The sequence below is a fragment of the Eschrichtius robustus genome, chromosome 13 (assembly GCF_028021215.1).
Source record: "Eschrichtius robustus isolate mEscRob2 chromosome 13, mEscRob2.pri, whole genome shotgun sequence".
Lineage (NCBI taxonomy): Eukaryota > Metazoa > Chordata > Mammalia > Artiodactyla > Eschrichtiidae > Eschrichtius > Eschrichtius robustus.
In genome coordinates, this window is record NC_090836.1 from 26,881,120 (window position 1) to 26,898,251 (window position 17,132).

At 42.6% G+C, this 17,132-nt stretch overlaps 1 protein-coding gene across 2 annotated transcripts in view; it reads right to left on the reverse strand.

Annotated features, from left to right (window-relative positions):
- The window catches only part of DENND5B (DENN domain containing 5B), a 210,181-nt gene extending 205,229 nt beyond the window's left edge, over positions 1-4,952 (reverse strand). For both annotated transcript variants that reach the window (XM_068560641.1, XM_068560642.1), the window contains exon 1: positions 4,766-4,952. In XM_068560641.1, the coding sequence (XP_068416742.1) occupies positions 4,766-4,892 (127 nt within the window). In that variant the 5' untranslated portion in view covers positions 4,893-4,952. The remainder of the gene's footprint in view (positions 1-4,765) is intronic.
- Between the last annotated feature and the right edge of the window lie 12,180 nt (positions 4,953-17,132).

Here is a 17,132-nt window from a genome sequence, read left to right on the forward strand (position 1 = left end):
CCTTAACCACTGCACCACCAGGGAAGCCCCACATCCTTCATTTTTCCATTGCCTGAAAGATCTGTGCTGTAAATCAAGCCACATAAATTCCTACAGCTAGGTCTTAGAGGAAATGAGAGACATACAAGAAAATTTCAAAATGACACCTGCTTCCCTTCACATCAACTAATTCCAGTGACTTCTATTTACAGCCCCTTTCTTCTTTATGCAATAAAGAATCAGTTTGGAACTTTTTCTTTTCTTTAACATTAAAGGAAATTTAAACATTTCTGCTTTAACATTTAAGGGACAATTTTGTTAGCGGATAAAGTACATCTTGAAAATATACATTGAGTAGGAGAAGCACAACAGCTAAGACATGGTAGAGAAAGGACAATAGGCAATACTGCTGTATCAGTATACATATAGAGAGAGACATCTCCGTAAAATTTCTAGGTCTTCCATTTTAAAATATTTTAAATTTATATATATTTAAATTATCTTCTGCTGTTAAAAGACCTACTTGAAATGAAAGAAGTCTTTTCCATTGTTGGTAAAGCAGCGCCTTACTGGAGGAGTGTCTAAAAAACAATCTAAAGTCCTGATAACTTTATTACAAGGTCTCATTTCTCATAAAGTCTCAGTCTATTTAATTGTTACTTCATCATATGGTTTGTGTCCTTCATTTGATAACAACGTCCCACCACCTGCACAGTGTGAGTTCTAGGAATATACACATGTTAAGAAAAAGTCTATAAAGCAATTGGTAGAATTTACGTTTAATAGAAGTCAATTAAGATCTTCTACAGGCAGGGTGACAACTTGCTAAGAAACAGTGTGATAAAAATGGATCAGTTCCAGAAAAGTAAAATAGAAACTTAACTATCATTAACTTTGAAATTAATGCAGCAAAACAGAAACAACCTTCTGACTAATTTGCCTAACTCACTGACCTTGTTTCCTGATCCTTAAATGTAACTCTGTGGAAACAGTTAAGAAGACTGTTAGCTGGAACATGATACTACATTCTCTTGTTTCCTCTCCTCTCACTGGTCACATTTCTTAACCTCCTTGGTTGTTTCCCCTCATTCTTCTCACCTCTGAATGTTGGAATGTCTCCAGGACTCAATCCTCGAGCCTCTTTTCTATCTACACCCACTCCCTGGGTGATGTCACCCAATTTCATGGCTTTCGAATCATATCTAAAAATAAATTCAGACCCCTGAAAGATGTCTTGCCTACTTGGTATCTCCATCTGAATGTCTAATGGGCACCTCAAACTTAACATGTCCAAAGCTAAACTAATCTTCTCCAGCCAGCTTCTCCATCAGTCTTCCAATTTTAGTAAATAAAGGTGCTTATAATTGCTTAGGCAGAAAATCCTGGAGTCATCTCTGATCACTTTCTTTGAATATGAATACCATACTCAATTCATCAGCAAGTCCTGCTGACTCTCCCTTCAAAATATATCCAGCTTCTAACCACTTCATGGCTACTGCCCTGGTCCAAGCCACCAACTACTCTCACCTCAAACAGTGAAAAAGAGCCTCCTAACCGGTCTGTCTCTATCCTTGCCCCTGATATACTCTAGTCAACATGGCAGCCACAGCCATCTTTTCAGAAGGTACATCAGATCTCATTACACTGCTCAAAACCTAGTGAGATGGTTTCCCATCTCAGAGTAAAAGTCTGTCTATGAGGCCCTATAGAATCTCCCCTACCCCTTCTCAATGATCATATCTACTATTCTTCCTCTCACTCAGTATCAACCACATTGGCCTCCTTGCTGTTACCTGCAAAACTAGGCACTCTTCCACCTCAGGTCTTTGCATGTGCTGTTTCCTCTGCCTACAATGCTGCTCCCTGAGACAATCCACATAGCTTGCTTCCTCACCTCCTTTAGGGTTCTGTTCAAATATCACCTTATCAGTGAGGCCTTCCCTAACCATCTTATTTAAAATCATTACGACCCCACAAGTCTCACCATTCTGCTGGCACTGCCCTACCATCATTTCCCTGCTTTATTTTTCCTCATAGCACTTATTAACTAACCTCTGACAAACTATATATTTTTATTATTTCGTCATGCTAGAATGTAAGCTCTATGATGGCAGGAATTTTTTGACTGCTTTGATTACAGCTGAGCCCAGGGCCTAGAACACAATCTACACCTGAAGGCTTTCAAAAATATTTGCTGGGGCTTCCCTGGTGGCGCAGTGGTTGAGAGTCTGCCTGCCAATGCAGGGGACATAGGTTTGAGCCCTGGTCTGGTAGGATCCCATATGCCGCGGAGCGGCTAGGCCCGTGAGCCACAACTGCTGAGCCTGTGCGTCTGGAGCCTGTGCTCCACAATAAGAGAGGCTGCGACGGTGAGAGGCCCGTGCATCGCGATGAAGAGTGGCCCCCACTCGCCGCAGCCGGAGAAGGCCCTCGCACAGAAACGGAGACCCAACACAGCCAAAAATAAATAAATTAATTAATTTTAAAAAAACTATTTGCTGAATGATCAAATGAAAATATTATCAGACAAAATTGTTACCTCAAAACACGAAGTATTGGGGCTTCCCTGGTGGCGCAGTGGTTGAGAGTTCTGCCTGCCAATGCAGGGGACGCGGGTTCGAGCCCTGGTCTGGGAGGATCCCACATGCCGCGGAGCAACTGGGCCCGTGAGTCACAATTGCTGAGCCTGCGCGTCTGGAGCCTGTGCTCCGCAACAAGAGAGGCCGCGATAGTGAGAGGCCCGCGCACCGCGATGAAGAGTGGCCCCCGCTTGCCGCAACTGGAGACAGCCCTCACACAGAGACGGGGACCCAACACAGCCAAAAATAAAAAAAATTAATTAATTAATTAATAAAAAAAAAGAATGTCCTGGAGGGATTGCTTTGTTAAAAAAAAAAAAAAAAAAAATCTCTGATAGAACCCCCTTTGATAAAAAAAAAAAACAAAAAAACGAAGTATTATGAGGGGCAGAAATCCCAAACAACACCCACACTCACCCATAGTATTGCAAAAGAAGCCAGTTTGTGCCTTAAAAAGAATGCATTAAAAGTTTTTTTACTGTTTAATTTTGTTAAAGCCATTTGCACTATGCCTAAAGAGTCCCAGGCCACACTTACGGGTGTTGTTTTAGCTTTACTAGGCATACAGACTTGATGACGAAAAAAATACAGGCTTTTTCCAGTCATCAGTCGCCACTGACAGAAGGTCTCCAAGTGCCTCAGTGCCACAAATGCTTAGGGAGATGTTTAGGGGAAAAGGGATTCTAGAAACATAAAGTAATACCTTCACCAATCCCAAAAGAGGAATCTCTCCAAATTCCTCTGCAAACATTTTTTTCTAACTCCATAACCCTTAACAAAGCCATTCTTAATATGTACATGAAATCTTAATTGAAGAAACAACATGAATATATAATTACACATAGAGAAAACCTGGTACTCCTCTCTCTTTTCAAAAAATAAAATTAAGTAAAACTAGACATAGTTTAGCTTTTGTTGAAAATGTTTTGCTGTGAAACTGACAAGATATTCACTTGGGTAAGAGGTCACTTGGGTATTGTATCTTAAGGCTAAACAGTTTTGTTTACTACTGTTTATTATTTAATACATTCTTCCCAGTCCGCCCCTCCAAAAAGGAAAAGAAAAGAAAAATACACACTGGTGCAATCAAGAATGCTATGTCCAAAAGAAGCTGTTCTGAAAGGCTATGACCTAAGTGTTTAACACTGACACAGATAAAGTTCAAGCGTTAGATGTCACTTATCTCACCCATTTAAAAAAAAAAAAAAATCCAGATTCAGATCCCAAGAAGGCAAGCAGAAAGAAACAGGCGTGAAAAATGAAATCAGCCTTTTCTCGCCGGCCTCCTCCCGACACTGTGCACTCACCCCCGGCCCCTCCACCACCATCTTTTAACAGCCCCCTTTCCCAGCGTCGGTTCCCCAGCTCAGCCCTGCACTGCGCCACCAAATGAGTCAAGAGGACGGGCCAATGCCCCTCCAGGAAAACCCAGGCAGCAACACTCGGTGCACCCAACTGAGGGGAAATATCCAACTACTTAAACTCGGAACAGTATAAGCGGTGTCAACAAAGCGTCGTGCCGGGACCCGAGCGTTCAAAGATCATCGCCAGCTCCGGTGACACTGCCAAACCGACAAGATTCCAAAAGGTGACTCGACGGTCATCGCAGAACCCAAGGCGTGAGGCGGCGCAGACCGGGAACAGTCAGAGATGAAATACAACCAGCCTCCCGCCCGGTGCTCGCCCCACGGGCCACCGCCGCCTGGGTGGGCGCGAACCCCGCGGCCTCCAACTCCCCTCCCCGAGGGGGCCGGGGCGCCGCGTCACGTGCCGAGGCTGAAACTTCGCAGCCGGGGCGGAGGGTGGAGGGTAGGGGGCTGGAGCCGCAGGAGCACAGCGAGGCCTGGAGTTAATGCTCCCGGTGACTCACCGGCCGCCTCCGTGGGCAGCTGCGGGCGAGGGGGCCGGCGCGCCGGGCTGGGGCCGTGCCCTTGGGGCCGCCCCCGACCCTGCCCCCGCGCCCGTTATTCATAACCCCGCGCCCTCCAGGCAAAAGCCCCCGGCGGGCGCCCGCGGGCTCAGCAGCGCTCCCTGCACGCGGAATAAATAACAATGTCATTAATCGCCGCCCGAGAGCCCGGCCGGCCAGAGAGCGGGCGCCGCCGGGAGCTGACTTTGTCTGGAGCCCGCACGCCGCCTCCCGAGCGTCCCCGCAGCGCCCCCCGTGTCCCTGAGGGGACCCCCGCGCCGCCGCAGCCCGGCCTTACCCGCCAGCTCGTCGGGCTCCAGGCCGCTGTCCGCGTCGATCCCGCACAGCACGAAGTAGTGCGCGAAACGGCAGGCTGCCGGGGAGGAGCCCGAGCCCGGGCCGGGCGCCGCGCCGCTCCCGCTCATCCCGGCTGCACTGCTCCTGCCGCCGCCGCCGCCCGAGAGGGCTCGCTGCCGAGACTGCCGCTCGGGCTTCGGTCTCCGCGCGCCCGCCCTAGGGCGACCCGGGCGCGCCCATGGCCGCGCAGCCGCCGCTCGTCACCGCAGCTTCGCTCCTCGCTCAGCGCCAGGGAAGGGGCCGCGAGCTCGCGCGCAGTCGGTCCGGATCCCGGTGCGGGGTGGGGGAGGGGCGCGCGGGGCGGGGGGGGGGGGAGTGTCGCCGTGAGAGGCCCGCGCCGCCGCAGCTGCACTCGCGCGCTGGGAGCCACGGCGTCTGGCGCCCGCCGGTCAGCTGAGCCGGCGCTCGGGCTGTGGGAGCGCGGGGGCGCGGAGGACCGGCGCGTGGGGCGGGGGCTTGGAGGGGAGGGCGCGCTCGCGAGGGGCGGGAGCGCGCGTTTCGGCCGTGTGTGTGCGCGCGCGTCCAGCGGGCTCGGAGGGAGAGCCCAGGGCTGGGGGGATTCGTGCCCGCCCGCCGGCCGGGGCTGCGGCGCGTGGGCGACCCCACACACGCGGCTCCTGGCCTCCTCCTGCCCGCAAGAGGCAAAGCCGCAGAGCAAGATTATGCCTTTTAAATGGGATGCTACCTATCCTGATTTTTAAAAAAAAGAAATGCAGCTTTGGGAAAGGTTAACGGCGCTCTGAAATCATTTCCCACAACGATCTGGACCATCAACATGTTTTAAACTGTGACAAGTGCAGATGCCAATCTCATTTTAAGATCCTAGTCTTTGAATCCTTCCCCCAGCCCTCAGCCCCATTCACAAGCTATCCTTCCTCACTGAATTGGTGCCAGCTCAATGGTGAAGGGGGCCGGGGGTGGGGGGAACAATACTCAATATCCACAAAGCTTTGAGACTTCTAAAAGGACTTCAGTTACCAACTTCCCCTCCTCGACCCATTCCGTAATATATCCTGACATTTTCCAGGTCAGTGTAAAGTAGCCAAGGCGCTCCAGTTCCCCAGCTCTGTACTCATTTGATATTATCAGCTCTCCCAGCTACAATCGGCGGCTGATAAAGCAACAGGAATTAGACCCTGAACTCTGCTCTTCACAAGACTATGGCTCTCTTACCCTGCCCTTTCCTCTGACTTTACATTATTCAGAACGAGCTCACCAATTAGTTCTTACTCTCTTGAAAGGTGAAAAACTGAATCCATCCCACTCCACATTGTCATCCCTTCCACACCACTCCGTACTCTCTTCCTTCGGGATTTGGGTATAAGGGGGCGGAGCGGGGGGGGGGGGGGCGTGTGGGTGTGCATCATGAACACCGCTGCTAGACACACAAGCAAACCTTCCAGGGAGGTGGACTGAGAGAACGAACCTCAATTATTTGACTGAATAATGTTCTTCCTGGAAGATATGTATGCATGCATACCATCAATTACTCTAGCTTGTACCCTCACTTTCTCTCCAAGTTTGAAGGGTAAGAAAAATCCAAAAATCAGAATGAGCCACAGCCTGGGAAATGCACCATTAGCTCCTGTTGCGCCCTGCACTTTTCCTTCAAAACGCTTATAATGACTTTTTCTGTGTCTGCTCAGCTGGATTGTAAGCTCCACAGAGCAGGAGTCACCATCCTGCTATTCCTATTTCTAGTATCTAGCAGAACCCTGGTCCACCTAGTCCTTCAATTTACGTTTATTGAATGAATGAAAGAAGGGTGGTTATCTAGGTAGTAACAAGTTGTCGATGCTACTAGGAAAATACAGAAACTGTAATATCTGTGACATATTTATGAACATATGCTAATTTGCTATTGTACAATGATTGCTGTTTCTCATATACAGAGTACTGAAATATGTAAAACAATTTCACTAATGGTGGGGGGAGGGAATGACAAGTTGTGTATGTGTTTCTTCTATCTTTGCTGGTAGATCCTTACAGATTGTTTGTTAGATTCTAGACTAATAAAACAAAGCACAATAGAAAACTAATGTACTGTTTGAACTAGCCAAGGGATATGTCACGTTTTGTTCATTTGAAAAGTAACTGAGTTATGAGTTTGTAAGCCCTGCATTAATGTTTTCAAGATGAAAAAAATAGAAAGAAGCTCAAACAGAATGCATTCAATTATGATATATAAATTTCATCAAAATAGACAAAATCTCTAATATCGCCCCTAAAGCTTTCAAGAGAATTGTCACACATTACAAGATTAAACTCTAATTTGAAGATACCTGGGTATGTTCTAATTATCACTTCAGAATGACAGTGTGTAGGTATATTCTGCATTAAGCTGCAACAAAACAAAGCTGAAAGGATAACCAAGAATTAACTATATATCATTGCATACATGTTTTCCTCCGAAATGATGGCATAGAAATAAGCTAAGTGAACAAAAATGACTTATATCTTACAAAATGTTTAAATTGTGTTGAGGAAGGGAGAGATCATATCCCTATTCCCATGCCAAGACAACCTCTGTCAGTACCATCCTTCATTTCCACCATGTCATCCACACATACTCACAACCAAGAGAGATGGGAGTGCTAAAGTAACTATTCAGAGTCCCAGATGTTCATTGGACCACATTTTACTAGTAGTCAGAGTCACCACATGATATGCCACCAGGTTAGCCGTGCTCAGTCAATTCCTCATTCCTGTGCTTCCTGCAGGCAGCAGACCCTGGCATGGCTGAGCCTCTCCAAGCATAAGTGATGCCCTCCATTGGAGTTTTTACCAGAGAGTCCTTCAGAGGCAGCAGATCATTGATCAAATACTTAGAGCATGGCCTTCCATTCTGCTTGTACATAAGCTGCCTGACTGGGAACCTGCAATGGAGAAAACAATCCCAACTTTAACCTCTACATAGCACAAAACATGCCAAATAATCACAATTCCAACAAAAGATTTTCTTTTGTGAGTGACGTTTTCTTGAGTGACATTTTCTTCTGCCAGGGTTTTAGCTTTCTGGGAAAACCTTATCACAATGAAAAGTTATTTGGAAAATCAATAACCATATTCCCTCATCATTAGTTTCAGAAAAAGTGTTAGTTTATGCCAATAAGAGTTTGGTAGCAAAACAGCCAACTCACGATTTTGCATAAATCTGTTTCTACCGTATACAATGGGTCCAAGTTTATAAAAAATCTCTTTTATGTAAGTCATTATGCTAATGCTTTGAGAATATGAAACTAAATAAGACACAATCCCTCTTCTTCAGGAGTCTAGAGTCTAGCAGGAAGGAAAATATTTTTCAAAAATAATTAAAATACAAAAAAGAGATAATAAAAAGTAAAATGTCGTATATTCCACAGGACAAGTTCAAAAAGTGATGTAGGATTTAGTGAGCAGAGGTCAAATCTTATTAAAGAATCCACTAGGACATCAAGAAAGTGGTAATATTTGAGATGGCCTTATAAGAGGAATAGGAGTTCATCAGGTAGAGATGGGAAGGAAGACGTTCCAGGCACAGAAGAAATGACTGGGGTATAAAAGTGCATAGAGGACAATAGTTCAGTTGGAGCCAGAGTATGAAGAGCCTTCAATGCCAGGCAAGTGGGGATGACTCACTTTCTTAAAGTCTTGCTGATACCTGAGAGCTAGTCTTAGCTAATTATTTCTTTTAATAAATTTATTTATTTATTTATTTATGGCTGTGTTGGGTCTTCGTTGCTGTGCGTGGGCTTTCTCTCTAGTTGCAGTGAACAGGGCCTACTCTTCATTGCGGTGCGCAGGCTTCTCTTGTAGCGGAAATCAGGCTCTAGGGGCTTCAGTAGTTGTGGCACACAGGCTCAGTAGTTGTGGCACACAGGCTCAGTAGTTGTGGCTCACGGGCTCTAGAGTACAGGCTCAGTAGTTGTGGCTCTCGGGCTTAGTTGCTCCGCCGCATGTGGGATCTTCCTGGACCAGGGCTCGAAGCTGTGTCCCCTGCATTGGCAAGTAGATTTTTAACCACTGTGCCACCCGGGAAGTCCCTAGTCTTAGCTAGTTTTGAGTGAGTTTAACACAGAATATTTGAAATCAGCTAAGCCAGCCCCCTCACTTTACAAATAAAAATGTCTAAGTTCCACAGAATTTTCGTGACTTACCCAAACACACATTGTTAGTGACAGGACAGGAACAAAGCCTAAAAGACTGGATTGTAGGATATCTTAAGGCCCTTTCAGCTCCGATGTTTTTAAGTCTATGAAATCTCTTTACTTGAGTTGACTAATCTTTCCCCTCTATGCTGCTTATGACTTCTTTTCAGAGATCCACTTTGGAATTTGATTATTTTTTTCTTTTGAAATGAACATTTTTCAAACATACAGAAAGACTAGGATAATGAGCACATATATACCCATCACCTAGTATTAACATTTTGCCATTTTGTTTCATCTTTTTTTTACTGAAGTATTTGAAAGTAATAAGGCATAACATTTGTCAACATTTTGAGTATGTCTGTACTATCTAAAGTTTCACTTGGGGACTTCCCTGGTGGCGCAGTGGTTAAGAATCTGCCTGCCAATGCAGGGAACATGGGTTCGATCCCTGGTCCGGGAAGACCCCACATGCCACGGAGCAATTAAACCGGAGCACCACAACTCCTGAGCCTGCGCTCTAGAGCCCGCGAGCCACAACTACTGAAGACCACACGTCTAGGGCCCGTGCTCTGCAACAAGAGAAGCCACCACAATGAGAAGCCCATGCACCACAACAAAGACTAGACCCTGCTCGCCATCACTAGAGAAAACCCACGCACAGCAATGAAGACCAACGCAGCCAAAAAAAATAAAAATTTTTTTAAAAAATCCTAGTTAAAAAAAAATAGGGAGATGCAAGAGGGAGGAGATATGGGGATATATGTATATGTATAGCTGATTCACTTTGCTATAAAGCACAAACGAACACACCATTGTAAAGCAATTATACTCCAATAAAAATGTTAAAAAAAAATTTCATATGAATGTTTCCTTACTTTCTCAATGAAATCTCTAGACCTTCTTTTCTCCCTTTACCTCACGTAAAATACCAAACATTAGTTCCTATTCATCATCTAGTCCTATTCTTTCTCTTTTTTCCAGTAATACTATAGTAGATTTATCTGTAATTATTTTCTCAGGACCGCCTCCTTCTCCTGATAACCCTGTTCCTTTCATTCCAACCAAATTGCTCTCTCAGGAGCTATTGATACAATGATATGATACAACAACTCACAGACACACACATACACACACACATCTCTCCCTCCTCTCAAAACAATTGATTGGTCTAGAAGAAGGCTTGTGGCCCAAGCTGGGCCAATAAGCAATTTCTCATTGGTCTTGGACTTGGGACCCAGAGAGTTGAGGTGGTCTCTCTGCAGGTGGCCAGCGTTGTAAGCTGAAAAACTCAGGCGATACCAGTGGTCATGCTTCTGTTATGTGAAGAAAGATAATCTGCAGCGAGAGAGAAGAATGAGGCAGACACTCAGGACAGAGGAAACAAATGGAGCAAGCATCCTCTAATGTTATCATGAATTTGACTTTTTTTTGCCTCAGGTAATTTAAATTGGGATTCTGCCCCTTGCAGCCAAAAGAGCATATATGTAAGTGTGATTTGGCCTGGAGAATATTGATAGGAAGAATTAGGCAAAACCTTCAGGCTACCCCAGGCTAAAAGGTATAAAAACCTCTCTATGCATCCACCCAACCCCAATTCAAAAGATGTGAAGAGAAGCTGTAACTCTGTATATGTTTTCAAGATCTCTATATAACTATAACATAAACCTATAAAAACTAATTGTACCTTATCTGTCTACTTCTTGAAACAATAGCAGACTATATTTAAAATATCATAAACTTATTTTTTCAATTGTTGATAGATTGCATTTTGTGTTCAGAAATCTTCCCCCAGGCCAGACCCTGGCACAGCACACAGAAGGGAACATATGAGACTGCAGAACATCTACATTTACCCTAGTATTGCTGCCCCACATAAGCTCCAGGTGGAAAGAAAATAGCTGAATCTTCAGTGCTTACAACCTTTAATTAGATTAGCTCCATCCAGCAGAGAAATGAGGACCATGAATGGCAGACTTTGCTATCCATCATTCAAGAGAATAGTAAGCAAGGGGCAAAGGAGGGGCCATGAGTGTTACAGTAGTAGAAGTCCCTCCTTATGGAAAAGAGGCAAGAGGAAAGGAAGTTCCTCCCTAAGGAGTGTTTGTTTAATCAGAATCCATTCCCCTCCCTTCATTGTTTAGCCCTGATGTTGTTTGGGTGGGATTGGCCTTACTGCTAGCTCTAGGGTGAGGCTTTGTGAACCTATGTCCCTTTAAGGGTTAATGATTTGGAGATGGACAATTGTCCTAAGCTGGTCTACTTAGTGTGAGGTTCAGAACTTTCATTTGATAACTGGAGGAAGGAACACCCTCTTCTCGTCTTGGATGTAAATGAGGAAGTATACAGAATTGCTGGTAGCCCTTCAAGGAAAGCCAGGCCAAGGATGAAGCCAACATATGGAACAGGGCAGAGACTAGAGGAACTCTGAAAAGCAGATTATATCATGAACTCCGGATCAAATCACACAAGAAGCCAGGTCAATATCTGGAATTTGTCAGTTAATGTGAGCCAATACATTCCTTTTATTGTTTCAGCCGGTTTGAGTTATTTTCTTTTACTAGCAACTAAAAGTATGCCCCCCAAATAAGGGGGTTGATCTGTAAGTTCCCTCCCAGTTAAAAATAAAATTATACATATTCTTAATCTAAAAGGAAAGAATATATAATTCCATATTCTAGAAAAAGCCCCAGTGGTATCTCTTCTCAAGGAGGTAACAACGATATGCCACTAGAATCTTAGGCAGCTAGGGCAGGCTCCCCCTGAGAATCAGGGACCATAGGATGAGGAAGAAATCTTAACAGTCTTCTGTAGAGGATAGTTTCCTTGGTTGGATGGGTTCCTTCTCACTAAACCAAGATTGAGAATATAAGAGTAGCAATTAGGGGCTTCGCGGGTGGCGCAGTGGTTGAGAATCTGCCTGCCAATGCAGGGGACATGGGTTCGAGCTCTCATCTGGGAAGATCCTACATGCCACAGAGCAACTAGGCCCGTGAGCCACAATTACTGAGCCTGCGCGTCTGGAGCCTGTGCTCCAAAACAAGAGAGGCCGCGATAGTGAGAGGCCCGCGCACCGCGATGAAGAGTGGCCCCCACTTGCCGCAACTAGGGAAAGACCTCGCACAGAAACGAAGACCCAACACAGCCATAAAAAAAAAAAAAAAATAGTAGCGATTAAAATACAAATTTTCCATCAAAATTTAGAACACTCCTACATTTTGTTTCATCAATTCTGCTTCTCAGAATCTCTCCTACAAAAATACACAAGCAAAGGATACGTGTGCAGTGATATGACCTGAAACATTGTTCATGGTATTAAAAAAACGGAGACAATCCTATTTCTACCAAGAGGAAATGGTTATATAAATTATGGTATATCTATGTGGTGTAATGCTAAGAAAGAAGTTGCACAGATGGAAAAATAATTATCTACTATATGGTTGAATATATAAAATATATAAAATCAAGAAAGAAAAATATATAGTATGATCCTATCTGTGTTAAAAATAAACTCTATACATATGTTTGTGCTTAGAAAATATGAAAAGCTTCCACTTTTTATTTTTCATATCTCAAATATGAAATTTATAAATTGTTAAAAAATTTTACAACAGGCGTCTGTTGCATTTTTGTAATTCAAAACCTTTCCTTTTTAAGTGTGCATGTGTATTTTTCTGTGAGAAAAGATTGTCAACATTGTGAATCATGATTATTCTCATAAGTAACTCAAACTTGTAACTATTTTATTGACTTATTCTTAAGATTAATTTGAATGACTATAGATATATTCATATATGCATATATACACATGCATGCATAAAGGAGTATGAATGTTGACAATTCATTCATTATTCAACAATTCTTATTGAGTGCCTACTGTTTGCCAGGCAGTGTTCTAGTGATATGTCAATGAGTCCTATAGATTTATAGTGTTGCACCTAATGAGATCCAAAATAGTCTCAAGAATATAAGTAACTATAAATGTCGAAATGTAGCAAAGTATAATGTTTATGTATGTATAATTTTCAATCATCAAAACCATTTAATTTGGCTATTCAGTGATGAACTCGATTTTGTGTTATAAATGTGTCATCTTCTTCAGTTTCAACTATAAACCTCATGGTTGAAAGCACTGAATTGAAGAGCCAGCTAAATAAAATTACCGATCTTGATTTGGGTGTGTTTTGGATCCAACCCTTACCACATGCCAGAATTTAAACCTGAGTTCTCAGTCCCAGACTTCATATACAATTTCTAATACTTTAAATCACAGAAATCTCACTCATCAATTCTCTCCCACTCTGAATTCGGGGGCACTTGTAATTAGTCCCACACAATTTAGTCGTGCAATATTAATTAATTCAGATATATAAATCTTTTCTTTCCAACTTGTGCAGCTGAGAGCTTATGGAGGTCAAGAACTGTTTTCTCTTTCCTCACATGCACACATCACAGTTTATTCTTTCAGAAAACTGTGTAAATGCATCCCTCAGCTTCCTCAACAAAGAGTGTACATTTAAACTAAAAATAGAACACAGATCCTCTGTGTTTGTCAGTCATAATCAATATGACTATTCGTGAGGCAATTATTTTAAGCTTAGCAATTTAGACATAATCCTATCATTGAATTAGGCTTGAAATCTTAGAAAGAAATTGCAGCATGTTTATTCATCTTAGTTGCTTCTAAGCAACTGTTATCCTCCAAGCTTAGAACCCCCTCCATGATTTCTAGGGAGCAATTTTAGATTACATAATAGCGTTTGGAATACATTCTGGAAAGTACCTATTCTGTTTTAGGAAAACTATAGACTCTTTCTCTCACTCTCTCTCTCTCTCTCTTTTTTAAAAGAATTCTTCTCCTATGACTATTTCCTTGAACTTCAGACTCCAACGATAAGTAAAGGTAACAAGAAAGATGCCGGGAGAAAAGCCAATTTAATTGTGCTATCCTGAATAATTGTTTCTGACTTCCAGCTTGCCCATTGTGATTTTTTTGGCAGGAAAGAAATTAATATCAGACTCCAACAACCTTCAAACAAGTAAAAATTATAATCTGGTGGGTGCCTATTTAAAGTAACAGAATCCAAGGCAACACAAGAGGCTTAATTTTAGATATGCATGTTATTAACTAAGAGTAGGAAAGAGCATTATCTAGTAGTGAAGAACCAAGAGCATGAAACAACCATTTTAAATTTATATTCCCATTTCTTCAAGGTTTGAGATGGATAACATAACTTCAACTTTCTGTATTTAGCTGTCCTGTCCTTAAATTTAGTTAAAAGTTAAGTTTGCTTAACTTTTTATCACTTTACAAAATTGGCTATCTAGGCTTATAAAACACCAAACTCCTTGTCTTAGTTCAGGCTGCAATTATCATAGACTGGGAGGTTTAAATAATAAAAATTTATTTTTCACAGTTCTGAAGGCTGAGAAATCCAAGATCAAAGTGCCAGCAGATTGGGTGTCTGGGGAGAGCCCTCTTCCTGGTTTGCAGACGGCCATCTTCAAGGTGCGTCTTCACATGTGGCAAGGGGGTGGTGGTGGCAGGAGTATCTTATTTAGGGTGTAAAAATAATTTATCGTTAGAAATGTTAAAATATTGTGGAACGACCTTTTCAACATCGTTGGGTAAAAAGTGAGTTCTGGAGACACCTCTAAGGCAAAATATGCCCAGATTGCAATAAAGAACTAAGTTAAAACAGAATTTAAAAATTTTCACCTAAAAAAAGTAAATTACTGAAAAATGAAAAACTTGCTAGGTTAACATCTGAATTTAGACACTAAAATGTCTGTCTTGTCTAGTGATGTATTACTAGGCAGTACCTACACAAAGGTAGCAATTAATGTGACAACAGTTGAACGTTAAGACCAAATTAGGGGGAAGTATTTACTCTCATTGCTATAATTGGAAGTGTACAGGAGGCACCCAGAAGCTACGATAAAGGAGATATGGATAAATACACACTACTTTTTATATTCGTCTTGAAATGTACAATTTTACAGAATCCTTTCAAGAAAAAAGAAAAAAGACCCTAAAGCAAGTGAAATATAGAAAACAATTTACAGTCTTGTATCCTGTGTCCTGTTTTTGAACAGCAGCACACTCTAAACATTGGATAAATATTGAACTCTTTCCTTAAACTTTTGTTCTGGAAATTTCCAAACATACACAAAGTAGAAAGAAAGAATGGAATAATGAGTCCCCATGTACTGATTACCTGGATTCAACATTTATTGATATGTGGTCTATCTTGTTTCATTTATAACCCCACTGTCTCCTCACCCCCACTGCACTAGATTATTGGAAATCAACTGTCAGATATAATATCATCTCACCAGAAAATACTGTAGTATGTATATCTAAGAGATTGACTCTTTTTTTAAAAGCACAATCATAATGCCATTTTCAAACATAAAAAAATGAACACCTTAATACCAAATAATATACAGTAAGTAATATTAAAAGTCTTACTGATAGTCACCCAGTTTAGATAATAGTAGTAATACAAAATTTTTTTTCAGACTGAAGTTGCAGGAATTTGAATTTTGAGTTTAAGTATTTCCATGTATTGTTTTATTGTGTTGAAATTATGTTAAAATGAATATATCTTATAAGTCACATTCCCATATTTGATAGGTTGGTTGCTTGGGTGGTTGATTTTATCCGAGGACTAGAAATGGAGCAAGTTGATCATTTACAGGACAAGAAACAGCGCAAAACTGAAACCCAATGTCTCTGCTTTTGAAAACAATTTCTCTGAATCCAGAATGAGAGGAGAAATATTTTAACATCCACCTTGCTAACACCACAGCTCACTTTCAGCTGGCTTTACACTGCTATAGTTGCACTCTGTTAAAATATTGCAATTCCTCTTAAAAGGTGAGAACTTACCTTATCGCCTCCTCCTCCTCCTCCCCCCAACCCACCCCCTGGCTTCTCCTGCCCTGAGTGGAGCAGGCCTGGGCTCTGGTTGGCAACTCTGCCCGCACCCTAGTGGACATGCTTGATGCCCACCTGGTCCCCCTCACCCTGTGCAATCCCACAGAAAACCTGCCGTTGCTACTCCTGGGAACTGCAGCCTCCACAGGGTACCACGCTGGTTGTTACGTATTTTAAATGTCACTTTTTACCTAAACCTCTTTATTATTTCCTCCTGTTTGGGAGTTCAGGTGAATTTAGTTTAGGGCGACTGAGATAAGCCAGGATTTCAGAGTCAGACCTGGTTCAGATCAGGATCTATCTCCTGCGTTCTAGGCAAACTCTGAGTTATAATGTCTTCACCTGTAAAATGGAGACAATAATATCTAACTCATTGGATTGGAGGGAGTATTAAATGAGATCATCTTTCAATGTCCGAACGTCTAAATTTCGGACGTAGAACTTGATTTTCTCTACCAAACCTCCTCCTCACACAGTTCTCCCCATTTCAGCTCATGGCATCACCATCCACATTTGCTTAGGCCCCAAACCAGAAGCCAATTCTTGACTCTTTTCTTCCTCTTACTACTAACATCTAAACCCCCAGCAATGGAGTCTACCTTCAAACCACTTTGTACTGCCTCCATTGCTATTATTCTAGTTCAGCAGTTCTCAACCTTTTTGGTCTCAGGGTCCCTTCACACTCTTGGAAACCAGTATTGTGGACTCCCAAGACCTTTGTTTATGTGAGTTATATTAATGCTTATCATTAGTATTAGAAATCTGAGCTGAAACAATTTAAAATATTTATTTACCCATTAAAAAATAAGTCCATATCATGTTAATATAAATAATATATTTTTCTAAGTAGACATATGTCCCCACAAAATTTAGAGAGAATAGTGGCATTGCTTTACTTTTTTGCCAATCTCTTTAATGTCTGACTTTAAAAAAAAGGTTGCATTTTCACATCTACTTCTGCATTCAATCTGCTACAATATCACATGTCACGCATCCTCTGGAAAATTCTTTTATTTATTTATTTATTTATTTTTGGCTGCATTGGGTCTTCGTTGCTGCATGCAGGCTTTCTCTGGTTGCGGTGCGCGGGCTTCTCATTGCGGTGGCTTCTCTTGTTGCGGAGCACGGGCTCTAGGTGCACCGGCTTCAGTAGTTGTGGTATGTGGGCTCAAGGGCTGTAGAACACAGCCTCAGTAGTTGTGGCGCATGGGCTTAGTTGCTCCGTGGCATGTGGGATCTTC